At 46.7% G+C, this 20,486-nt stretch overlaps 2 protein-coding genes across 6 annotated transcripts in view; one reads left to right on the plus strand and one right to left on the minus strand.

Annotated features, from left to right (window-relative positions):
* Positions 1-12,952, minus strand: part of tmem117 (transmembrane protein 117) — a 45,033-nt gene extending 32,081 nt beyond the window's left edge. The window contains exons 1-2 of one of the 5 annotated variants that reach the window (XM_049006287.1): positions 12,610-12,952; positions 11,099-11,404 (exon numbers count right to left, since the gene is read on the minus strand). In XM_049006287.1, coding sequence (XP_048862244.1) covers positions 11,099-11,378 — 280 coding nt within the window. In that variant the 5' untranslated portion in view covers positions 11,379-11,404; positions 12,610-12,952. Of the gene's footprint in view, positions 1-11,079; positions 11,405-12,007; positions 12,541-12,609 lie in introns of those variants that run through there. The other 4 variants (XM_049006289.1, XM_049006286.1, XM_049006290.1 and 1 more) reach the window with 4 other exon arrangements.
* Positions 12,953-13,606: 654 nt separating this feature from the next.
* LOC125736284 (twinfilin-1-like) lies at positions 13,607-20,486 on the plus strand. Its single transcript, XM_049006294.1, has 9 exons — positions 13,607-13,763; positions 15,043-15,120; positions 15,360-15,538; positions 16,287-16,382; positions 16,813-16,917; positions 18,461-18,586; positions 19,100-19,250; positions 19,551-19,672; positions 19,868-20,486. The coding sequence occupies exons 1-9, from the start codon at positions 13,739-13,741 to the stop codon at positions 20,033-20,035; spliced, it is 1,050 nt and encodes a 349-aa protein (XP_048862251.1). The 5' UTR covers positions 13,607-13,738; the 3' UTR covers positions 20,036-20,486.

The following is a 20,486-nucleotide window of genomic DNA, read 5'->3' on the forward strand; positions in this document are numbered from 1 at the left end:
GTTCACAAATTATTTAAATCTAACCTCAGATGTAAAACACAACAGATTCCATCATGTCAGTATAACAAAAAATGCAACTGACAAAATGGAGACGCCGTGCGTGAACAACTAAGTGCACCCTGTGATTCGAGAGCTTGTAGAAGCACCTTTAGCAACGGTAACTAAGTGAAAGAAAGGAAGAAATAAAGAAAGAGAAAGAAAGAAAGTAAGCCGGCACTAAGCTGGCTTTCTTCACTGGCTACCACTGAGTGATAAAACACACGTCAAAGGACCTCAGCTTCCGCAGAAAGAAGAGGCAACTCTGCCCCTTCTTACATGGAGAACCTGTGTCCAGGGACAATTCCAGTTTATCATCCAAAATGACCCCCAGATATCTGTAGGAGGTCACCACCTCGATGTCCTGCCCCAGTATGGAAACTGGCAGATGAGGTGGCCTAGATCTTCTAAAATCCACCAGCATCTCCTTGGTTTTGCTGGTGTTAACTTGGAGGCAGCTCCTACTGCACCAGTTCCCGAAGGCCTCCGCAAGGTCCCTGTATTCCTACTCCTGTCCACTCTTGATATATGCCGCAATAGCTGTATCATCAGAGTGTTTGTGCATGTGGCAGGATTTTGTGCTGTATCTAAAGTCTGCCGTGTAGAGTGACAACAGGAATGGTGCTAAAACTGTCCCTTGTGGGGCTCCAGTGCTGCACCTCACTGTCCCAGAGACACAGTTTCCCAGTCTGACAAACTGGGGTCACTCTGTCAGGTAGTCTGCTATCCAAGATGTCAGGGAGGGGTTCACACGCACCCCCTCCAACATGCCTCTCAATATGAGGGGCTGGATTGTATTGAAAGGACTTGAGAAGTCAAAGAAAAGGATTCTCACGTAACATCCTGGCTCCTGCATCCACCACACTGATGTGCCCATGGCAGGCAAACTGGAGGGGGTCCAGTGCATGAGCGTGAAGGACCAGACGCTCCAGGGTCTTCATAATATGAGATGTTAAGGCCACTGGGCGATAGTCCCTTATCTCAGTTTTCTGTATGACTTATCATACAGAAAACTGTATCAGTGTCACATTCTGGCCCACTATTCTGTACAGCATTGCTTTGGTTCATTGAGGTTTGCAGACATTCATTTATGCACACCTCTCTTAAGGTCCTGCCACAGCATTTCACTCAGGTTGAGGTCTGGACTTTCACTGGGTCATTGTGACACCTGGATTCTTTTCGTTTTCAGCCATTCTGTTGTAGATTTGCTGGTGTGCTTGGGATCATTGTCTCGTTACATGACCCAGTATTGGCTTTAGCTGCTGGCCTCGCATTCGACTCCATGGCTGCAAAACAAACTCAAATCATCACCACCGTGCTTGACAGTTGGTATGAGACATTTGTCTCGATATGCTTTATTTTTGTGTTTGGCTGTGCATTATGGCCTCTTTGGTCCACGTTATCTCCACTTTGGTCTCATCTGTCCAAAGGACATTGTTCCAGAAGTCTTGTGGTTTGTTCAGGTGCAACTTTGCAAACCTAAGCTATGCTGCCATGTTCTTGGTAGAGAGAAGAGTCTTTCTCCTTCTCCTTCTTCAGTCTTTTTCTAATTGTGCTGTCATCAGCTTCAACATTTAACATTCTAACTGAAGCCTGTAGAGTCTGAGATGTAGCTCTTGGGTTTTTGCGATTTCTCTGAGTCTTGCACGGTCTGACCTTGGTTTGAATTTGTTGAGACGTCCACTCCTGGGAAGACTGGCAACTGTCTTGAATGTTTTCCTCTTGTGATTAGTATCTCGCGCTGTAAAATGACGGACGTCACATTGTTGGCAAATGGTTATAACCCTTCACAGATTGATGGGCAGCGCCAATTGCTTCTCTAAGATCATTGCTGATGTCTTTCCTCCTTGGCATTTTGTTAACACACCTGAATGCTCCAGATAAGCAAACTGCCAAAACTTCTGCTTTTAAACAGGTGGTCACATAAGAACACAAGAAATTTACAAACAAGAGGAGGTCATTTGGCCCTTCAAGCTCGTTTGGGGAGAATGTAACTAATTGTTAAAATCTTATCTAACTCTGATTTAAAGGAACCCAGGGTTTTATCTTGCGCTACACTAAAAGGAAGACTATTCCATACTCTAACTACACGCTGTGTAAAGAAGTGTTTAAATGTTTAAAATGTTCTCCCGCGAATTTCCACCTATGGCCACTAGTTCTAGTATTTAAACTAATATTGAAATAGCCATTTGGCTGAACAGCATCCAGACCGGTTAGAATTTTACATATATAGAACATGCCCCCCCAAAGTATCCTTTGCTCAAGGCTGAATAGATTCAGCTCAACTAACCTCTCCTCATAAGACATGCCTCTAAGACCAGGAATCATTCTCGTAGCCCTACGTTGCACCCTTTTCAAGGCAGAAATGTCCTTTTAAGGTAAGGTGACCAAACTTGCACACTTGCCGATGATCAAACACTGAAGTACATTTGATTAACCAAACTTGGCTGCTACTTGCCTTCTTAATCCCCATGGAAGCAGTAGGGGTGTACTTAATTTTTCACACGCTGCTTCTACATTTTGGCTTCGTTTTTATGAAATAAATAATGACACAGTGTAATATGTCACATGTTGTTGTTCATCTGAGGCTATATTTATCTAATTTTAAGACCTGCTAAGAACCAAATGATATTTTATTATGTCCTGATACATAATACGTAAAACCTTATAATTGAAAGAGGGTGCACTAGCTTTTTCACACATCTCTACATAAACTCTATCATTCATATATATATATATATATATATATATATATATATATATATATATATATATATATATATATATATTCACCTTTGAGAATTTACTGGCACAATGAAATAGCTAAATATAAAAATGACTCAATATAGACTCACCTCTGTGGAACTGTGAAATGTGAACACTATTCACCTCATTAAGTCTCAGATTCCGTTACTGAAGCTATACATTTTCCCTCTTACATATTTATACCGATCAGCCATTACATTAAAACCACTGACAGGTGAGGTGAATAACACTGACTGTCTCAGTACAAGGGGGAGGTCCAATGGGCCAGTGGTCAGCATTGTCGCCTCACACCTCTGGGCTCTGGGTCCAGGGTCCGAGTCTCTGCCAAGGTTCCATGTGTGTGCAGTTTGCATGTTCTCCCCATGTCATCATGGGGTTTCGTCTGGGTACTCCTGTCCCATTCCCTCCGCCTCCCCCACACGCTGAAGCTAATTGGCGCTACCCAAATTGCCCAAAGGTGTGCCTGTGTGCATGTGCCCTGCGATTGACTGGTAGCCCACCCAGGGTTGTTCCCTGCCTTGCCCCGTAGTTTCCGGGAAAGACTCCAGACCCCCCCACAACCCCTGAATAGGACAAGTGGTTACAGAAAATAGATGGATGGATCTCATTACAATGGCACATGTCAAGAGTGCCATTATATATTAGGCATGTGAATAGGCAGCTCTTGAAGTTGATGCGTTGGAAGCAGAAAAAATAGGTACGTATAAGGATCTGAGTAGCTTTGACAAGGGGCAAATTTTGATGGCTAGATGGCAGGGTGAGAGCATCTCTAAAACGGTAGGTCTAGTGGAGGTTCCCAGTATGCAGTGGTCAGAAACCTACCGAAAGTGGTCTAAGGAAGGCTAACCGGGGAACCGACGAAGGAGTCATGGACCCCCGACACTCATTGATGCATGTAGGGACCGAAGGCTAGTCCATCTGGTCCGCTACTGCAGCAGAAATTGCTGAAGCAGTTAAGGCTGTTAACTGGGGACCTACACAGTATTAGGCAGGTGGATTTAATGATACGGCTGACTGGTGTATATTTTCATACTCATTGCATATACACAGGGTATAATTCTGCCGTTCCGATGATTATGTATCCCCCAAGAACTCCAGGTCGCTGGAATAGACCCTCCAGTGGCAGGATGCTGGAAGGCGATATGTCAGTGTTTAGCTTGCAGTGATACTGGGAGGGGGCTTATTGCACGGGGAAGGAGAGTAGCTGCTCGCCAGACCAACAGACCAACACTGCTCATGAGTGGGGGGCGGCGGGGCGGGTGGTGGCGCCGCTACTGGGAATGACACTCACTGGATGACGGGGGTCACATTTCCCCTATGCCAGCAGATTTACATCCGTGGTCTCGGGACTGCCAGTTTGGTGCCATTTGATGCAGCTCCGCCCATCTCTCTAACAATAACCCCACTGCGGTGTTACAATGTCATGGCTGTGCGAGTGCTGACTGTGAGCAGTGCACACCTGGCCCCCTCCCCCCAGCCCCAGCAGGCATTAAGGGATTCTACGCCTAAGCTTCTTACCATCATTTAATTCTAATGGATGAGCCTCTTTGGACTCAAGGGAGCGACAAAAGCACTCCAGGTCCGGAGAGTTACCAAGTGCCGTTGCAATTTAGGAAGGACGTGCAGGTTTGTGCCTGTATCCAAAAGGTTGTGGGTTTGTATCCTATGGTTGGCAGAATTAGAAGGGCCCAAATGCCAAGGCACGCTCTCTCACCGCATGCTCTCCTGACTTGGAGAAAAGTGTCTTCTACCTGAATAAGGATCACACTGCCACTAACCCCAGGTGGACTCCATGAGGTTACCCTTCATGATGAGGGACTAAACATTTTCCCAGAAACATCTTTCTCTTGTGAAGGACCTCATTTAAGCCTCTCAGCATCTTTTCAACATGTTTATGCAACATAAGTGCAATATTTTAACTGTAAATAAGCAGCTCTCTGATGAGTGTGTATACATCCACATCAACCACATCATTAACTGCTCACTTCTTTCATTTTGGTAAATTACTCAACTAGTTATGGGGATTTAATGACCAGTTACAATCAAACTGTCCAGTTAGCTAGCACTACTAATTAACCGTCCTTATCGAGGAGGGCATGATCAACTAAGAAAGGAGCCTTAAAGCACCATGGAAGCACAGTCCTCCACGCTGCCCTGAATGACCCCTGAGGATCTGGCCTGATGCTCTGGTGGACCTATGGGTTCTGCCCGTGAAACCAGATCCAGGCCTGAACCCCGGCTCCATTAGACACAGCCCTCAAGGCCCAGCCTTCAAAATAAGGAATAAATCAAGAACCTTTTCACTGGTCTCCTTTTAAAAATAGCACAGTTGCTTCAGTGGGGAAAAAAAGAAACTAACGAGTATATTTTTTATTACAAGGATCGATTCAGTCAAACTTAATACAGAAAAAAAAAAAACTTAATTCAATAAAAGCTGCCCCAAATATCACAAACATCGATTTAATTAAATTTTGAATGTGGGATGATCAATTCTTAAATCACTTTCCTTGAATTCAATTTATTTTCCATTAGCAATGCTGTTGCAAGCCTGAGCAAATTCCTCTCAAGGTCCTTTGGTTAAATGTCTGAACTCACGCTCAGTTCTCTGCAAAGCCTTGAAAAGGACCGACTGTCACGCCTGCAATACTACTTACCCTGACAGTATTTATAATAAAAGGTACAATATGCGCCCGCTGGCCACTTTATTAGGTACACCTGTTCAACTGCTCGTTGAAGCAAATATCTAATCAGCCAATCATGCATCAGCAGCCTAAAGTATTAAATGGTCTCCTGTTAAAAATCGCCCAGGTGATTCAGTTGATCCTGCTTGTACCTCATTTATGTTTCGGTGCCCACATAAGAAGTATTACTAGAGTTGCGTTCTACAATCTAGGGAACATTGCTAAGCTTCGAAAGATGCTCTCCTTCCATGATGCAGAATAACCAATACATGCCTTTATAACATCCAGGCTGGGCTACTGTAATGCCCTCCTTTGCCCGACCAGATCCTTACATAAATTTCAGCTGGTACTAAGTACAGCAGCCAGAGTTGTTACAACCCAAAAATCTGATCATATTAGCCCTGTTCTATGCTCCCTTCACTGGCTTCCAGTTAAGTCTCAGATTGACTTCAGAATACTGCTTATAAAGCACTGAATGGCCTTGCAGCTGAATACCGGCCACTTAGAACCCTGCATAGTCTTCCACTGGATGTGGGAGATTCAGGCTCACTCTCAATATTCAAGCCTAGACTAAAAACACACCTGTTTAGTCTAGCTTATAGGGACTCTATTTCTAGCTCTAGCTAACTGCTCACTCCCAGTTAAACCTATAGTGTGAGTTGTACTTATGCTGCCATAACCATATCTGCCGGAGATTACATATTGCACTCACTTATCTGCTTGCACTGCCTCTAGTCTCCCCTGCATTGGCTAAATTATTTCCCCTACTCCTCCTGGGCTGTGCTGTGACGTCTTTCCCGCCTGCTGGCCCTTCCGCCTGTGACGTCTTTCCGGCCTGCTGGCCCTTCCGCCTGTGACGCCTTTCCGGCCTGCTGGCCCTTCCGCCTGTGACGTCTTTCCGGCCTGCTGGTCCTTCCGCCTGTGACGTCTTTCCGGCCTGCTGGCCCTTCCGCCTGTGACGCCTTTCCGGCCTGCTGGCCCTTCCGCCTGTGACGTCTTTCCGGCCTGCTGGTCCTTCCGCCTGTGACGTCCTTCCGGCCTGCTGGTCCTTCCGCCTGTGACGTCCTTCCGGCCTGCTGGCCATTCCGCCTGTGACGTCCTTCCGGCCTGCTTGCCCTTCCGCCTGTGACTCCTTTCCGGCCTGCTTGCCCTTCCGCCTGTGACGTCCTTCCGGCCTGCTGGCCCTCCCGCCTGTGACGTCCTTCCGGCCTGCTGGCCATTCCGCCTGTGACGTCCTTCCGGCCTGCTCGCCCTTCCGCCTGTGACGTCCTTCCGGCCTGCTGGCCCTCCCGCCTGTGACGTCCTTCCGGCCTGCTGGCCCTCCCGCCTGTGACGTCCTTCCGGCCTGCTGGCCCTCCCGCCTGTGACGTCCTTCCGGCCTGCTGGCCCTCCCGCCTGTGACGTCCTTCCGGCCTGCTGGCCATTCCGCCTGTGACGTCCTTCCGGCCTGCTGGCCATTCCGCCTGTGACTCCTTTCCGGCCTGCTCGCCCTTCCGCCTGTGACATCCTTCCGGCCTGCTCGCCCTTCCGCCTGTGACGTCCTTCCGGCCTGCTGGCCCTTCCGCCTGTGACTCCTTTCCGGCCTGCTCGCCCTTCCGCCTGTGACGTCCTTCCGGCCTGCTCGCCCTTCCGCCTGTGACGTCTCTCCTGAATGCCCTGCTGCTGTATCACTGTTCATCCTGCTGTCAGAAGCAGCACCAGCACCTGCCTGCCCTCTGCCTTGAGACTTAAATCTTAAAATTGTGACAGTGTGAATTGGGACTTTGCCTTCTTGCTCATTGACTTCCTCTGCTGCCCCCTGAAGGTTGGGCTCCCCCTTTGAGTCTCGTTCCTTCTAAGGTTTCTTCCTTCTAGGGAGTTTTTCCTTACCACTGTCGCCTCTGGCTTACTCTCTGGGGTGCTTTTGGCGGGGATAAGGTAAAGCCCTTTGAGACAATGTAATTTTGTGAAAATGTGCTATACAATTAAAATTGAATTGAATTGAACTGAATTAAAATCATGCAGATACAGGTCAGGAGCTTCAGTTAATGTTCACATCAAACACCAGAATGGGGAAGAGAGGTGATTTAAGTGACTTTGAATATGGCATAAGAAACTGCTGATCTACTGGAATTTCATGCACAACCATCTCTAGGGTTTACAGTGAATGGGCCGAAAAAGAAAAACATCCAATGAGCAGCGGATCTCTGGGTGAAAATGGCTTGTTGATGGCCGAGGTCAGAGAAGAATGGCCAGACTGGTTCAAGCTGACAGAAAGGCAACAGTAACGCAAATAACCCCTCGTTACAACCAAGGTATGCAGAAGAGCCTCTCTGAACGCACAACACGTCAAACCTTGAAGCAGATGGGCTACAGCAGCAGAAGACCACAGCGGGTGCCACTCCTGTCAGATACTAACAGGAAACTGAGGCTACAGTGGTACAGGCTCACTGACAATGGAAGACTGGAAAACACTGCCTAGTCAGATAAGTCTAGATTACTGCTGTGACATTCAGATGGCAGGGTCAGATATCAACAATGTGGGCTGCTGGTGATGTAATGATGTAGGCTTTATATTCTTGGGTCCGTTAGTACCGACTGAGCATCATTTACATGCCACAGCCTACCTGAGCATTGCTGTTCAGCATACTTGGCTACTTCCAGCAGGATAACATGTGATATCACAAAGCTCATCGTCATTACTTTGATTGCTTTGCATCGTCTACAAATCGCTGAGGTCAGTCATCCGAGTAGCACAGTCTTTTACGTATCTTTCCTGTACATCGCCCTTCGGAAAAGACCTTCGTGATTGTCCCGGGAACAAACATCAACTGGACGTTACGGAAAAAAAAACAAACCTGCCTTGTTTTCATTGCTCCCATTGAATCACCTTGCTTCTATCAGAGCGATCTGCTCCATGGTGTGCACAGGAAGACCGTACACCAAACATAGCAGGACGAACAAGACGGCACGCTAGGGCGTCTGATGAAAGCAAGCATGTCGCTAATGGCAGGGGGAGTGTCACCGACTGTAATAATGCTTGTAGATTCTGCGGTTTTCCTATTGTATAATCACATTAGTGCAGCCACGTGTTTGGGATTTACTGCTTGCTTACATATAGCCTCGCCAGCCGAGAAGCCTAATAAAATTAATGGTATTACATCATAGGTTTACCCATCAGGTTATTCCTGTTTAGAGGTATCTTTGAAGAAAATTGGTGACATTATGTTAAGCAAAACTATGAGATGGGATGGCACTGTGGTTAGCGCAGATGCCTCATATCACTGAGACCAGGGTTCGAGTCTCCACCCTGCCTCCATGTGAGTGGAGTTTGCAAGTTCTCTCTGTGTCACTGTGGGGTTTCCTCCCGGTTCTCCGATTTCCTGCAACAGTCTGCAATTGGAATTACTAAGTTGTCCATAGGCGTGAATGGTGTGTGAATGGTGTGTGAGTGTATGGTGTGCGAGTGTGTCCTGTGATGGGTTGGTGCCCCCATCCTGGGTTGTTCTCTGCCTCGTGCCCATAGGCTCCGGACCCTGTGAGACCCCAACTATGGCAAGCAGGTACAGGAAATGGGTGGATGGGTTTAAGGTTTGTTATTGCTGCAAAACACCTTCAGTCGAGGAGCGGTGATCTTGGGAAAGTAATGGTTGTGAGGCTGCATTTGGTGGGATACAGCTGCCAGCACTTCAGGGCATTTACCTCTCTAGTTGCCTCAAAAAAGCCCTACATGCATGAATATATGCTGTCGGTAGCCGCCTACGCCATAGCCGGATGCAAACCCCCCACAAATTTATCTAAAGGTGTCAGGATACAGTGCAGAGTACGTAGCTGTGTTGCTATTGATGCCGTGGATTCTACGCTGAGCATAAGTCAGGCTTAAGTCTAAAGCAGGGTTCCCCGATTCCGGTCCTGGGGGGCCAGCATCCAACACAGTTTGGAGATTTAATTGGCTGATTAGGAGGAATTTGAGCAGGGAAATCTGCAAACTGTACAGGTTTCTGTCCCTCCTGGATCGGACTTGGGAGACCCTGGTCCAATGGGAGGAACACAAATAAGTACAGTGTTACTTCGGTATACGTCCTTAATCCGTTCCAGATCCTTGGACTTATACCAAACAGGATGTATACCAAACAGGACGTATACCAAACAGGACGTATACCAAACAGGACGTATACCAAACGAATTTTTCCCATAAGACTTGGAAAATGATTCCAAGAAAATGATTAATCCGTTCCCATGAAAAAAAAATCCTATTGTTATTGGTATATTATACATTGATGGGGTCGTATGAAATAATCTAAACACTGCTGAATACTAAAATATATAAATATAAAAGCAATTAGATAAAATAAATGAGAAGAGAGTTATAGCACGGGTTGTTCACTGAATGGTAGCAACTGGTATACTGACACTCGTGGGCAGTCCTGGCTTTGTCTCGAGAGAGAGGTAAAGAAGGGTAGCGCGGAGTCCTGACTCATTTTGACCAGTTCTAGCACGCGAGTCATTTTCCAAACAAAGGTCGTATACCAGGTTTGCATCCATACAGGACGTATACCAAGTTGGACTTATTCCAAAGTGGACATATACCGAGGTTACCACTCTGTTTCATTGTACAGAGATTCAGGGCTCCATGAAAGCATTTTGTATTAGGCCCTTAATACACACCAATCCAATCTTAATCCAAATTGTTTAGGGCCCCTGTCATTCAGGGGCCCTAATCACACCCTAAGTTTCACCCCCTTTACGGCGCCCCTGCATGCACAAATGATGATGTGGTGAGGTTGAGGGTCCTTTTGCTCTGGATGCAGTGCAGACATGTGCCCCTGTTACCTCACAGTGCAGTGTTACATAACCCTGGTACAGCAGCACTGAGTGTGGCCCCTGGCCCGACCCCCAAAATCCCACACGGACCCTGTGCTCTCAATACTAGCTGGCCGGGCCTCTCTTTCTGCCCTGCTGCTACCCAGCGACTCTGCAAGCTCCCACATGGATTTTAACTGCTTCTGTAGTTAAGGTCAGATGTGGGAGGTGATGCTGGCAGGAGGTCACAGCTGACCTACAGTGAACGTTCCTTGGGTACAGCAAACAGGAGCACGCTGCATGCCGGCTGATAAGGCACCGAAACGAAACCACGACTGGACCACGTCTCACGCAGCTAACTCTCCTGACGCTGCCCTTTTGTAAACGATGATTTGTTCTGATGGTGCAGACTGGGGGTTAGAGGCATAGAAGGGGGGCGTTTTTAAGTCTACAGAAGAACTGAAGGTCATTACAAAGCTTTTGTTTAGAGAAAAACGTGACCAAGAACGACAATGAGACACCAGACGCTATAATCACTAAACAATTCTCTAGAACATTGTTTGGGGACATCGCCCTAGGTTACCATTACTAGAACTCATCAGCAAATAGCAGAGCTCAGAGCTCTAAAGCTCCATTTAAACAGATCTTCTGTTGTTTCACAGAGTAAGAGGATGAAAAAAGAATGTGTCAGTGTGACAGTGGGGGCAGGGCGTGTCACAAAGCTCCCCGATTCCACCAGTCCTTGTCATTGCGTAACTAAGACCCAGACCGCCAAGACATGGATTAATACTGTGTTTGTCTTTTAAGCACTCACATGGGCACACAGGTCTTACCGAAGATGCGTTTGTGGAAGAAGAACTTCCCAACAAACAGGCCGACGACGATGGCCACCAGCCACAGAAGCACTTTAACAATATTCCAGCCTCCGCCTGGGTACTTGTTCACAATGAACGAGAAGCAGTTGCCCACCATGGTCATGCGTGCTTGCGTATGGCTGTGGGAGACAGGGTCCTCAGCGAAGACGAGGAAGTTGAAGAAGGTCACCAGGCTGGCCACGGACAGCCGAGCCCACGGATGCTGGAAGTAGTACCGGAAACGGGCGTCAATGTCCATCCTAAATGACCTCGGACTCAGGCCACCTACAAGATGACAGAAAAACAAACCCTTCATCACCACAATATTTTAAGGGAGGTTACAAAAAGTAAAACAGGCAAGGGTATGGTTCAAGCTTTATAAAAGCAAGCTGAGCTTAAATTATACACTCTTACAGATATGCGAGCGTTCACTGCTCCTCCTCCCTGTAATTTTCATTTACTCTTGGTCATAAAGGGAAATTTCTTCAAAAGCTCTACAAAGCTTATTTAAGAGCTACTAATCTTCTGGGTTGGACCTTCCGCCATCTAACTGTTTCCACATGAAATCGTCAGACCCAATAATACCCCTGGAAAACTACTCCCCTCCCCAATGCTAGAAAGTAAACCTGGCTTATTTTTAAACCAGAGGTTGGGGGATGGAAGCGTGGTGGGTTCCACTTTAAACCTTGTTGCACCCCTTTAGCAGCCATACGGCTCCAAACCGTTCATGTGACCCAAAATTACTGCTTCCAGGAATACATGCCAGACCACGAACGCTAGTTATGTGTGTCTGGACTGTGAAATTGCAAGTAGTATGATCTCTAAGCTTTAACACACGACTGATCACGAAGCTGAAGCAGGCAGAAATACTACTTGATTGTGACTCACGGTCTTTATGGCCATCCCACGAACGGATTCCCGCACGGAGGGCGTCAGCAGACACGGCTTACATAGTACAAACCCCGCCGGCCGACAAGCGTTGAAAACGAAATGTGTCATAAATCCAGCCTTCCACGCCGGCATAGCTTATTTACTCTAGAACACCTTAAGATCTGCCCCGATCCTTGGTCTAATAATAGAATGTATTAGGATGGAGTTCAGAAAATGTCACTCTCCCGCTTTTGTTTATTATTCCAAAGCAAAGTGTTTTCTGTAATTCCGAGAGGTGCAGAAACCCGTGGCTGTTCTCCGCAAGCGCTTTCACGCCGCCCAACCCTGTCTCCCTGCATTTCTTCGGGACTACACCGGCGCCTTCTCGCGTTGCCGGAGGGGGCTGCTTGAAAGCCGTGGCTCCACCTCCTCCGCTCCCCCAAAAACAATGCGTCCGTACCGATTCTTTAGGCTGGCGGCGATAAAACAGGAATGCTACATGGTAGTGTGTGACTGAGATACGCATGCTGTGCGCCCAACCAGGCGGGTTTCAATACGGTCTCTCACGAAGCACCATGTGCGGGCGACGCGATCGAGCACGCGCATAAACACACACCGACCTGCTCTGCACCAGTTCCACACCCCTCCCCACTCAAGCTGCACGCGCTGGACCACTGGGAAGATCCCATTCGCTGCTGTGCTGCCTCCTCGCACCAAGGGAGCCGACGGTGCAGTAGTAACCCAAATGCTCGGAGCCGCCTGGCTTGGAGATGAGGGGATTATCCATGTGACCCGTCGTCCCCTAGGGCAGAGGCAAACCCCAGCTGCTCCCCACCACGGTGATGGGGTATGTGAGTGCCGGGACGGGCTGCTTCCGCTGATGCAGCTTACTCAGCACTGATTAGCCGCCTCGGTGCCGTGTGTCAGGGGACCTCAGGATATGGAGACTCTCTTACTTTAAAGACTCATACCATCCGTCCACTGGGACGGAACCAACACGTCAGGGCTTCCCATAGCCAGCCACAGAGGTCGCTTTCAGGCGTATATTTATTAGCAGGAAGACATTGATTAAGCTTTGCTTTGAGTGACCACGCAAAGCTGTTTCACGGAGTCGCCACCCCAAACGGAGATATGCTTTTATTGCTGTTGTGTCAGGTGCCCTGACTATCTTTATAGTTAATACGTCATGATTTTTTTTGTATTGTGAGGTTTACAAATGATACATTCTTACAAATCCAAAATTTTACAGGATTCAGTGCATCCAATGTATCATACAATGTATAATTATCATTATTAAATAAAAACACAAGATTAAGAAATAGATCAGTATGGAAGAGTATCTGTATTTCTAATTAGGGTGTGACAATATTTAACGTTTAACATACAAAATATTTTAGAATGATTCATTGACAGCTAATCACACAGTATTATAAATGACTTATCGATCAGACTCCGCTTTGCGAATCAAAAATAAGACCGAAATAACTCCGCATCCCGATTGTCCGTGACGCTATTCTCAAGTCCTCCAATCGCTAGCGACCGTCGAAACACGTGACTTGGTGACGTCGATAGGCTGGGCAATAGGCAGCTGGTGAATGTCGCTGGGCTGCGCGGTCTCGTCTGGCGGCGTGGGCGCGGCAGCGGGGTGACGTCACGGCAGAGCCGGGTCGGGTTACTGTAGTCCCATTTCCCTCTTCCGTCTTCAGCTCCTGTTCAGTAAAGCGGCCGACTCGAAAGGAAATAAGTACAATGTCCCATCAAACAGGCATTCAAGGTAAATTCGTTTACAGTTTTTTCTAGACGGTTCATGGCAAGTTTTTGAGTTTCGTCTGATGAAAACGTTTGATTGCATCGCTTAACGTTTGGATTGGGAGCATGCAGAATTTGCCTCTTAGGGTGAAAGCCCTCTTGTTTCAGTATCAGCCAGTGTGCTTTTTCCTTAATAACCTGTGGAGTATCGCAGTAAAAAGGGTTTTATTGGCAATCCTGGCTTTTGTGCTTCTGTACAGTTATTTACAGGTAATCTGTCACTTGGTCAGTCGTGAGTAATGACCTACTCATGCTTCTGTAGCCAGATAGCTTCCTGATTCTTCTAAGAAAGGTCTTAAATATGGATAAATATCAGCACCTGCAGTAAGAATGAGCCGAAACAGCAGACAGACACGCCTAGGCGACCAGGGGCCAGCGACGGCCGTCAGGGGCCAGCGACGGCCGTCAAGGGCCAGCGACGACCGGCGGGGGGCAACCACGGTCGGCGGGGGCGAACGACGGCCGTCAGGAGCCAGATCGAAAAAGCATAGCTTATATTCAGAAGGATGCAATAGATATTCGTGTTGTTGAGGATACTGAAAAAATGACCATACCATATAAAGAAGGGTGGCATGAAATTCCCGCATCTATAAAAAGATAACGTCTGCAAAGCTATTATGCTGAAAAATCCAGTTTGCAGTTTTGCTGTAACTTCATCTGATAGGGCTCATTTTAAAATAGCGTAGATTTTTGTTGTAGTTGCACGCCTGGTCACATTGTCTCATCGACTTTGTCTTTCATGTTGTAATAATTTACTTATTAAGCTCACGGTATATTTAGGTCAGAGCCAGCTTTGTCAGCAAGCAAATAAAAGATTCTTCATTAAAAGTAATTTTTATGAGGTTGCTCATTTAATTTAACATGAGGATGCTTAGCAGTATTTAGCACTCGGCTCGGTTATTAAAACATCTAAGCTCTTCTGTATATATCCATATTTCCAAAGTGAATCTTGATAATGTTTTAACTTACACTTGTGCTTATTGTCAATGACAAGTGTGCTTGTGAACACAAGTGTCTTGAATTATGATGCTATGACACAAATTTTTCCCATTTCCGAGACACTAGGTTTGAAAATCATAAAATTTAGGATATTGATTGGTGCACAGTCTGGCATGTTTAGAAAGAGGTGTGGATTCTGCATGTAGCTCAGTGTAGTTCACGTTTCTGAAATGATGAACACGTAAACTAAAGGGGAAAAAAATGCTTTTCATGTGTCCATTTATCTCACAACTCTGTCATCACAGCTGCTGAGGAGGTGAAGGAGATTTTCGCAAAGGCGAGGAATGGCGATTATCGGGTCCTGAAGGTTAACATCGAGGACGGTGAGTTTCTGCACATCCTGCCAGGCATGGCCCCGCCCATTTCAGGACCCCCCCCCCCCCCACTCCGCCCACATGCATCTCCAGCAATTAACCAATCACCCAGCATAATTACTGCAGACTGTGGCCATTTTTCTACAGCTGCTCTTAACGTCCTGCATTTGCTTCCCTGCTAAAAGGGCACAGCTGACTGAGACGCACACAAAGCAGCGTTATGACTGATTCCACTGCTCTCATTTCAGAACAACTGGTTCTGGGTGGAACGAAGAAAGCTGGTAAACAGTGGGACCAGGACTACGACTCCTGTGTCCTCCCTCTGCTGGAGGACGGGGTACCGTGCTACGTTCTGTACCGGCTGGACTCCTCCAACAACCAAGGATACGAGTGGATCTTCCTGTCCTGGTCTCCCGACCATTCTGCCGTACGTGTTGCTTAGGGACGCCCGGAGAAACCTGCGCACAGTTTGAGCGGAACATTCCGTATTCCGGAACTGATGGGAGCAAGTTACGACTTGTTAGATTCCTCCTTGGCAGCGGATGACTTCACAGTAGCTGCCTGCTGTTGTCATTTGCACTAGGTTTGCTGTGTAGGTTTAATTAGAGGAAAGATTACAGGATTATGACAGGATTTCCAGATCATATTTATTAATTTAGCAGATGCTTCTTTCCAAAGCAACATACGATTGAGAAGGCCAGTCCCCGGAGCAATTGGGAGTCAAGGGCCTTGCACATGGGCCCGATAGTGAAATAACTCTGCCAGCCAGGGGATTTGAACTGGTGATTTTCCGATCATGGGCACAGAGGGCTAACCCACAGAGCTGCACACTGCCGTCGGTCATTCTGACTGCTATATTGGCTCTGTGGCACTAGGATCTTATGTTTGTGTAGGGATTTGAGGAAACCGATTGTTTGCACGACCACATGAAAGGGAGGCATTGTCTGCTCAAGCTCAGCACCGAACCCCCACGATGCTAAATTGCTGTTCAGTTTCCCCCAAAGGGGAAGACTGGCAGTGACAGCATAACATTTTAAAGGGCAGAACGTGTGCACTGCATGGTTTTTACTGCCCAGGAAGAGAAAGCTCAGCGTTGTGTCTGACACCAGCAAATGGGAACATTGCAGTCGGCCTCCGGGTTTACGGATGCGGGGAATTTGTCTCTCGCCCAATAGGTGCGACATAAGATGCTGTATGCTGCTACCAGGGCTACCGTGAAGAAGGAGTTTGGAGGCGGACACATTAAAGATGAGCTGTTCGGTACTGTAAAGGTGCGCATTACACCGCTGTTATTTTTAAATAGTGAGGTTACTACTTGCAACTTTTAACTGAGCAACATGTCAATTGAGTGCATGACTACCAGAGTTACCTGGTGAAGCACATGAAGTTCAATGCTTTTCGGGTAATTAAAATACACCCAGTTTAATTTTTCCCTCATTTTTACTGGCAAGATCTGCAGTTTCTGGTCTTTGTCACTTTGACACTCATTTGACGTAGGATTGCTTGGGTACCATTTAAAAAGAAACCCTTAAAATTATTTTTTTTTTCTGGGAAATGTGTAACACGAACCAGGGAGAACCTAGAACATTCGAGTTGAGGATCTTAGAACAAGAGGCCGCCATCCGTATAATCTGAAGTGTGTCATCCGGAGCTGTGGAATGTCTCTGTTCTCCTGTGAGTTCTCCATGGGTTCATTTCCAGGATGACCTGTCTTTGAGCGGGTATAAAAAATACCTGACCTCCCAAGCTGCTCCTCTCCCCCTGACTGCCGCGGAGGAGGAACTGAGACAGATCAAACTTAACGAGGTAGCCCCTCACCCTCTGTACACTCATTGCTCACTGCCTGTTCTCCAGACCCTTATTCGTTCATATTCTCACACAGACACATTCACAGACAGACGTGGTTCACCACACTACTACGATTCCCCATATATAATCTCACACTAACTTGCTTGCTTACATGTATGTAATAACACAGTACATATGTGTATTAACACACTAACTCGTGCGCTTATAGTTTAACACTCAGTTCCTTTCTCTCATAAAAGCAGTTAAACCTAAATGTCTGATTTTGTATGTAAGGGTTTGCCGTGTGACAGCCAGGCATCCTCTTTAGGTTATCCTCTGCCTCACGCTCCCTCTTTCCCAGCAGAGGTTCTAGGTGATTGTTAAAGCTGTTCATTTAGCTGATTCAGAGGTATTGGCAAGTTGGCTTGCAGAATAGCCCAAGGTCAGCATTGCCAGCCAGGTTATGCTGAGAAGAGATGATCAATCACGCTGAAGATTGCTGACGCTGGCTTGAGTGAAAGGCTTTTCAGAATTAAATGGTACTGGTTGCCTTGTGTGTGTCATGAACAGGAAGCACATTGGAACTGGGTTAAAATTAAAGCTGGTTTACCCCAAAAACTAAGCGACACCCACTGAACATGAACTGAATATTCATGTTTAAAGAGGCTGCTTTTCATTCTGACAGTTGATTTGACAGTCACTGCGTAGGATTTACATGTGTGCCAATCAGATGTCGGCGCCGTGCTCTGATTGGAGGATTTGTGATGCTACGTCTTTATTTGGTTAGCATTTTCATGTAACCAAGATAGGAAAATGAATCGTTCAGAAGCAGTGATTTCAATTTAAATTTCTTGTCTAATAGATTCTTGAACCAGAGCCATTCAAGATTTGCTATCAGGGAAGTTCATCGGTTGTTTGTGCCTGTGTGATATTATACAGTTGTTCTGCAAGCATGGGAATATATGTGTGCACCAGGATAAATGTAGATCATTCACTGTATTCATTCACTCCATAAAAGGAAATGGCCAAGTTGACTAGTAGACACGCCCTCTGTTTAAAAAAAAATGTTTATAACAGGAAGCTGTGTTTGCATTCCCCCCGCAGTCAGCAGCTGCTGCGGATCAGGAAGAAAAGAGGCTTTGGGACGTGTATCGTACTCTTAGCTGGGAGGCATTGTGTTGAGCAAGCAGATGGGCTTGAGGAGGATGAGTTTTGGGTCGTGGGGCAGCTACATGAGGAAGGCAAGCTTGTGGGTCATTAGCACATTGCTCTGTTTCGCCTCCTGAAATGACGGCCCACCAGCCGAGCAGACATTGCTCTCGCAAGCAACCATTTGTGTTCCACTTGCAGATCTTATATAGTCGTACCCGTGGAAGATAGCCCAGCAGCTTCTATGCCACCTGCTCTTTTCTGTGAGCGTGTGGCGTCGCAAAAACCACTGACCTTCTGCTTTTACTACGTAATCACCAGCAAGCTACTTTCAGAAGTGCTTCTCTTTATTTATATTCTAGTTCTTCCAGACCCATGACAGCTTAGTTATGTTTGGCATCCTCACGCTTAGGTGCAGACAGACATCAGCGTGGACACCAAGCAGCAGACCCTGCAGGGTGTGGCTTTCCCCATGGACCGGGAAGCTGTTCATGCTCTGGAGCAGTTCAAGGAGAAGAAGTTCAACTATGTCCAACTTGTAAGGAAAACCCCGATCCCCTCAATTTCTGCAAACTGCGATCATTGCCAGCCACGCCCCTAGAGGAATATGGGGGGAATGTGATTGGCCAGAGGAGCATGAGGGGAAATGTGATTGGCCAGAGGAGCATGGAGGGGGATGTGATTGGTTAGAGCATTGTGAGTGGGCTTTGAATTTAAAGGTACATGAGTGGACCAAGAATCTGTGTCACCTGCAGCACCTAGTTTAATGCTGCTTTTATTTCTTGCGTTTTTTTTTTTGTTGGTAGAACATTAAATGGCCCACAGTGCCACCACCACCCCCCCCCCCCTGTGTCAGGCTTATTTTTAGAATGTGGCATTAAAGTGCTTTGCAGGCAGATGGGTAACATCTGGCCAGCAGAGAGTGTGTCTGGCAAAGCCTAATGGCAACTTTCCCATTTGGAGTGACTGCTATTTGTTGTTATGCCTGAATATTTTTCACGAAAACATAATTTCTCTTTACCGGAGGGTGTCGTTTATGTTTTTTCGACAGGAAATCGATTTTCAAAGAGAGAGCATAAAGCTGTCCAGCACGGCTCCCACGGAAGTCAAGGACCTGCCGAAAAGAATTCCCAAAGATTCCGCCCGCTACCATTTCTTCCTGTACAAACATTCCCACGAGGGAGACTACTTGGAATCCACAGGTGAAAAGGGTCGACCTCGACGGCTTAGCGAATAGCTGTGAAACAAGGCATTCAGAATTAGTTTGCGGATTTGGCGCTTATTGCATTCTGGCGCAAGTGATGCCCCCAATAGTGAAGTTTTTGTTTTCCAAAATACTTCTTTGTGCTGTCATGGCAATAGGACAACTGTCTTTGTATTCAGGGATGAGAGGCGGTTGTTCAAAGTCCACCTCTTGGGTTGGCCATGCAGGATTTTGCTTGGAAGCTGTGATGCTTGGCAGGGCTGCTATTTTGACCTGATCTCTCGTCTGAATGTTGCAGTCTTCATGTACTCCATGCCCGGCTACAAGTGCAGCATCAAAGAGAGAATGCTCTACTCCAGCTGCAAGAATCCGCTAATCGACATGGTGGAAACCGGCCTTCACATCGAAATAGCGAAGAAGGTAAGGATGTGGCAACAGGATTACTCAAAACGATTTTTTTGTACAATTTAAAACAGTTAATAAGCTGACACAAAATGTGCCGAAATACATCTTTTGGAAATGAGTGCTCAGTAGCATAGTCGTGGGCTCATCCAACAGCGTAGAATTGACTTTGCGTCATTTGTCTGCGACGTTGCTGATCTGGCTCTCTCTCAGCTGGAGATTGAAAGCGGCGATGAGCTGACCAGCGACTTCCTGTATGAGGAGGTCCATCCGAAGCAGCATGCGCACAAGCAAGCCTTCGCCAAACCTAAGGGTCCCGCTGGGAAAAGAGGCGGACGTAGGATGATTCGAGGTCCAGGGGAAGGCGAGGACGAAGACTGATCACCCCTCCATAATGGTTCACATTGGAACATTCCAAATAGTGTAAGAAGACATTTTTGAAATTAAAGCAACCCCTATATTCCCTTTATGAAATCCTCAAAGTCCACTTGAGATTGATCTATGCACACAGATGATACACTAGGCCTAGTCAAGCGTGAATTTCTACTTGCAGGTCGCTATAAGGAACGTACATAGAATAAGATACACGTGAAATAGAATATCAATGCATTCATTGTAGAGCTAAGACAGGAAATGCCATATTTTTATGGCGGCTTTGAGACGTAACGGGAGCGTTTATCCTCACGTCAGGCTGCGGGCGGCGCTTTGGGAGCAGCCCTCGACCAATCTCATTGTTTTTTTTTCTACAAACGGGACCATCCTGTTCTTATGATAGATTAAGACTGTAAATAACCCAGGGGAAAAAAAAACAAAAATAAATAACATAAAATTA

Source organism: Brienomyrus brachyistius, chromosome 1, assembly GCF_023856365.1.
Source record: "Brienomyrus brachyistius isolate T26 chromosome 1, BBRACH_0.4, whole genome shotgun sequence".
NCBI lineage: Eukaryota > Metazoa > Chordata > Actinopteri > Osteoglossiformes > Mormyridae > Brienomyrus > Brienomyrus brachyistius.

Excerpts from the sequence above, each read along its gene's own strand:
- LOC125736284 (XM_049006294.1), top strand. The coding sequence starts at position 13,739 with ATGTCCCATCAAACAGGCATTCAAG. Across the intron at positions 15,121-15,359 it reads GAAGGTTAACATCGAGGACG|AACAACTGGTTCTGGGTGGA; the intron begins GTGAGTTTCTGC and ends CTCTCATTTCAG. Across the intron at positions 15,539-16,286 it reads GGTCTCCCGACCATTCTGCC|GTGCGACATAAGATGCTGTA; the intron begins GTACGTGTTGCT and ends CTCGCCCAATAG.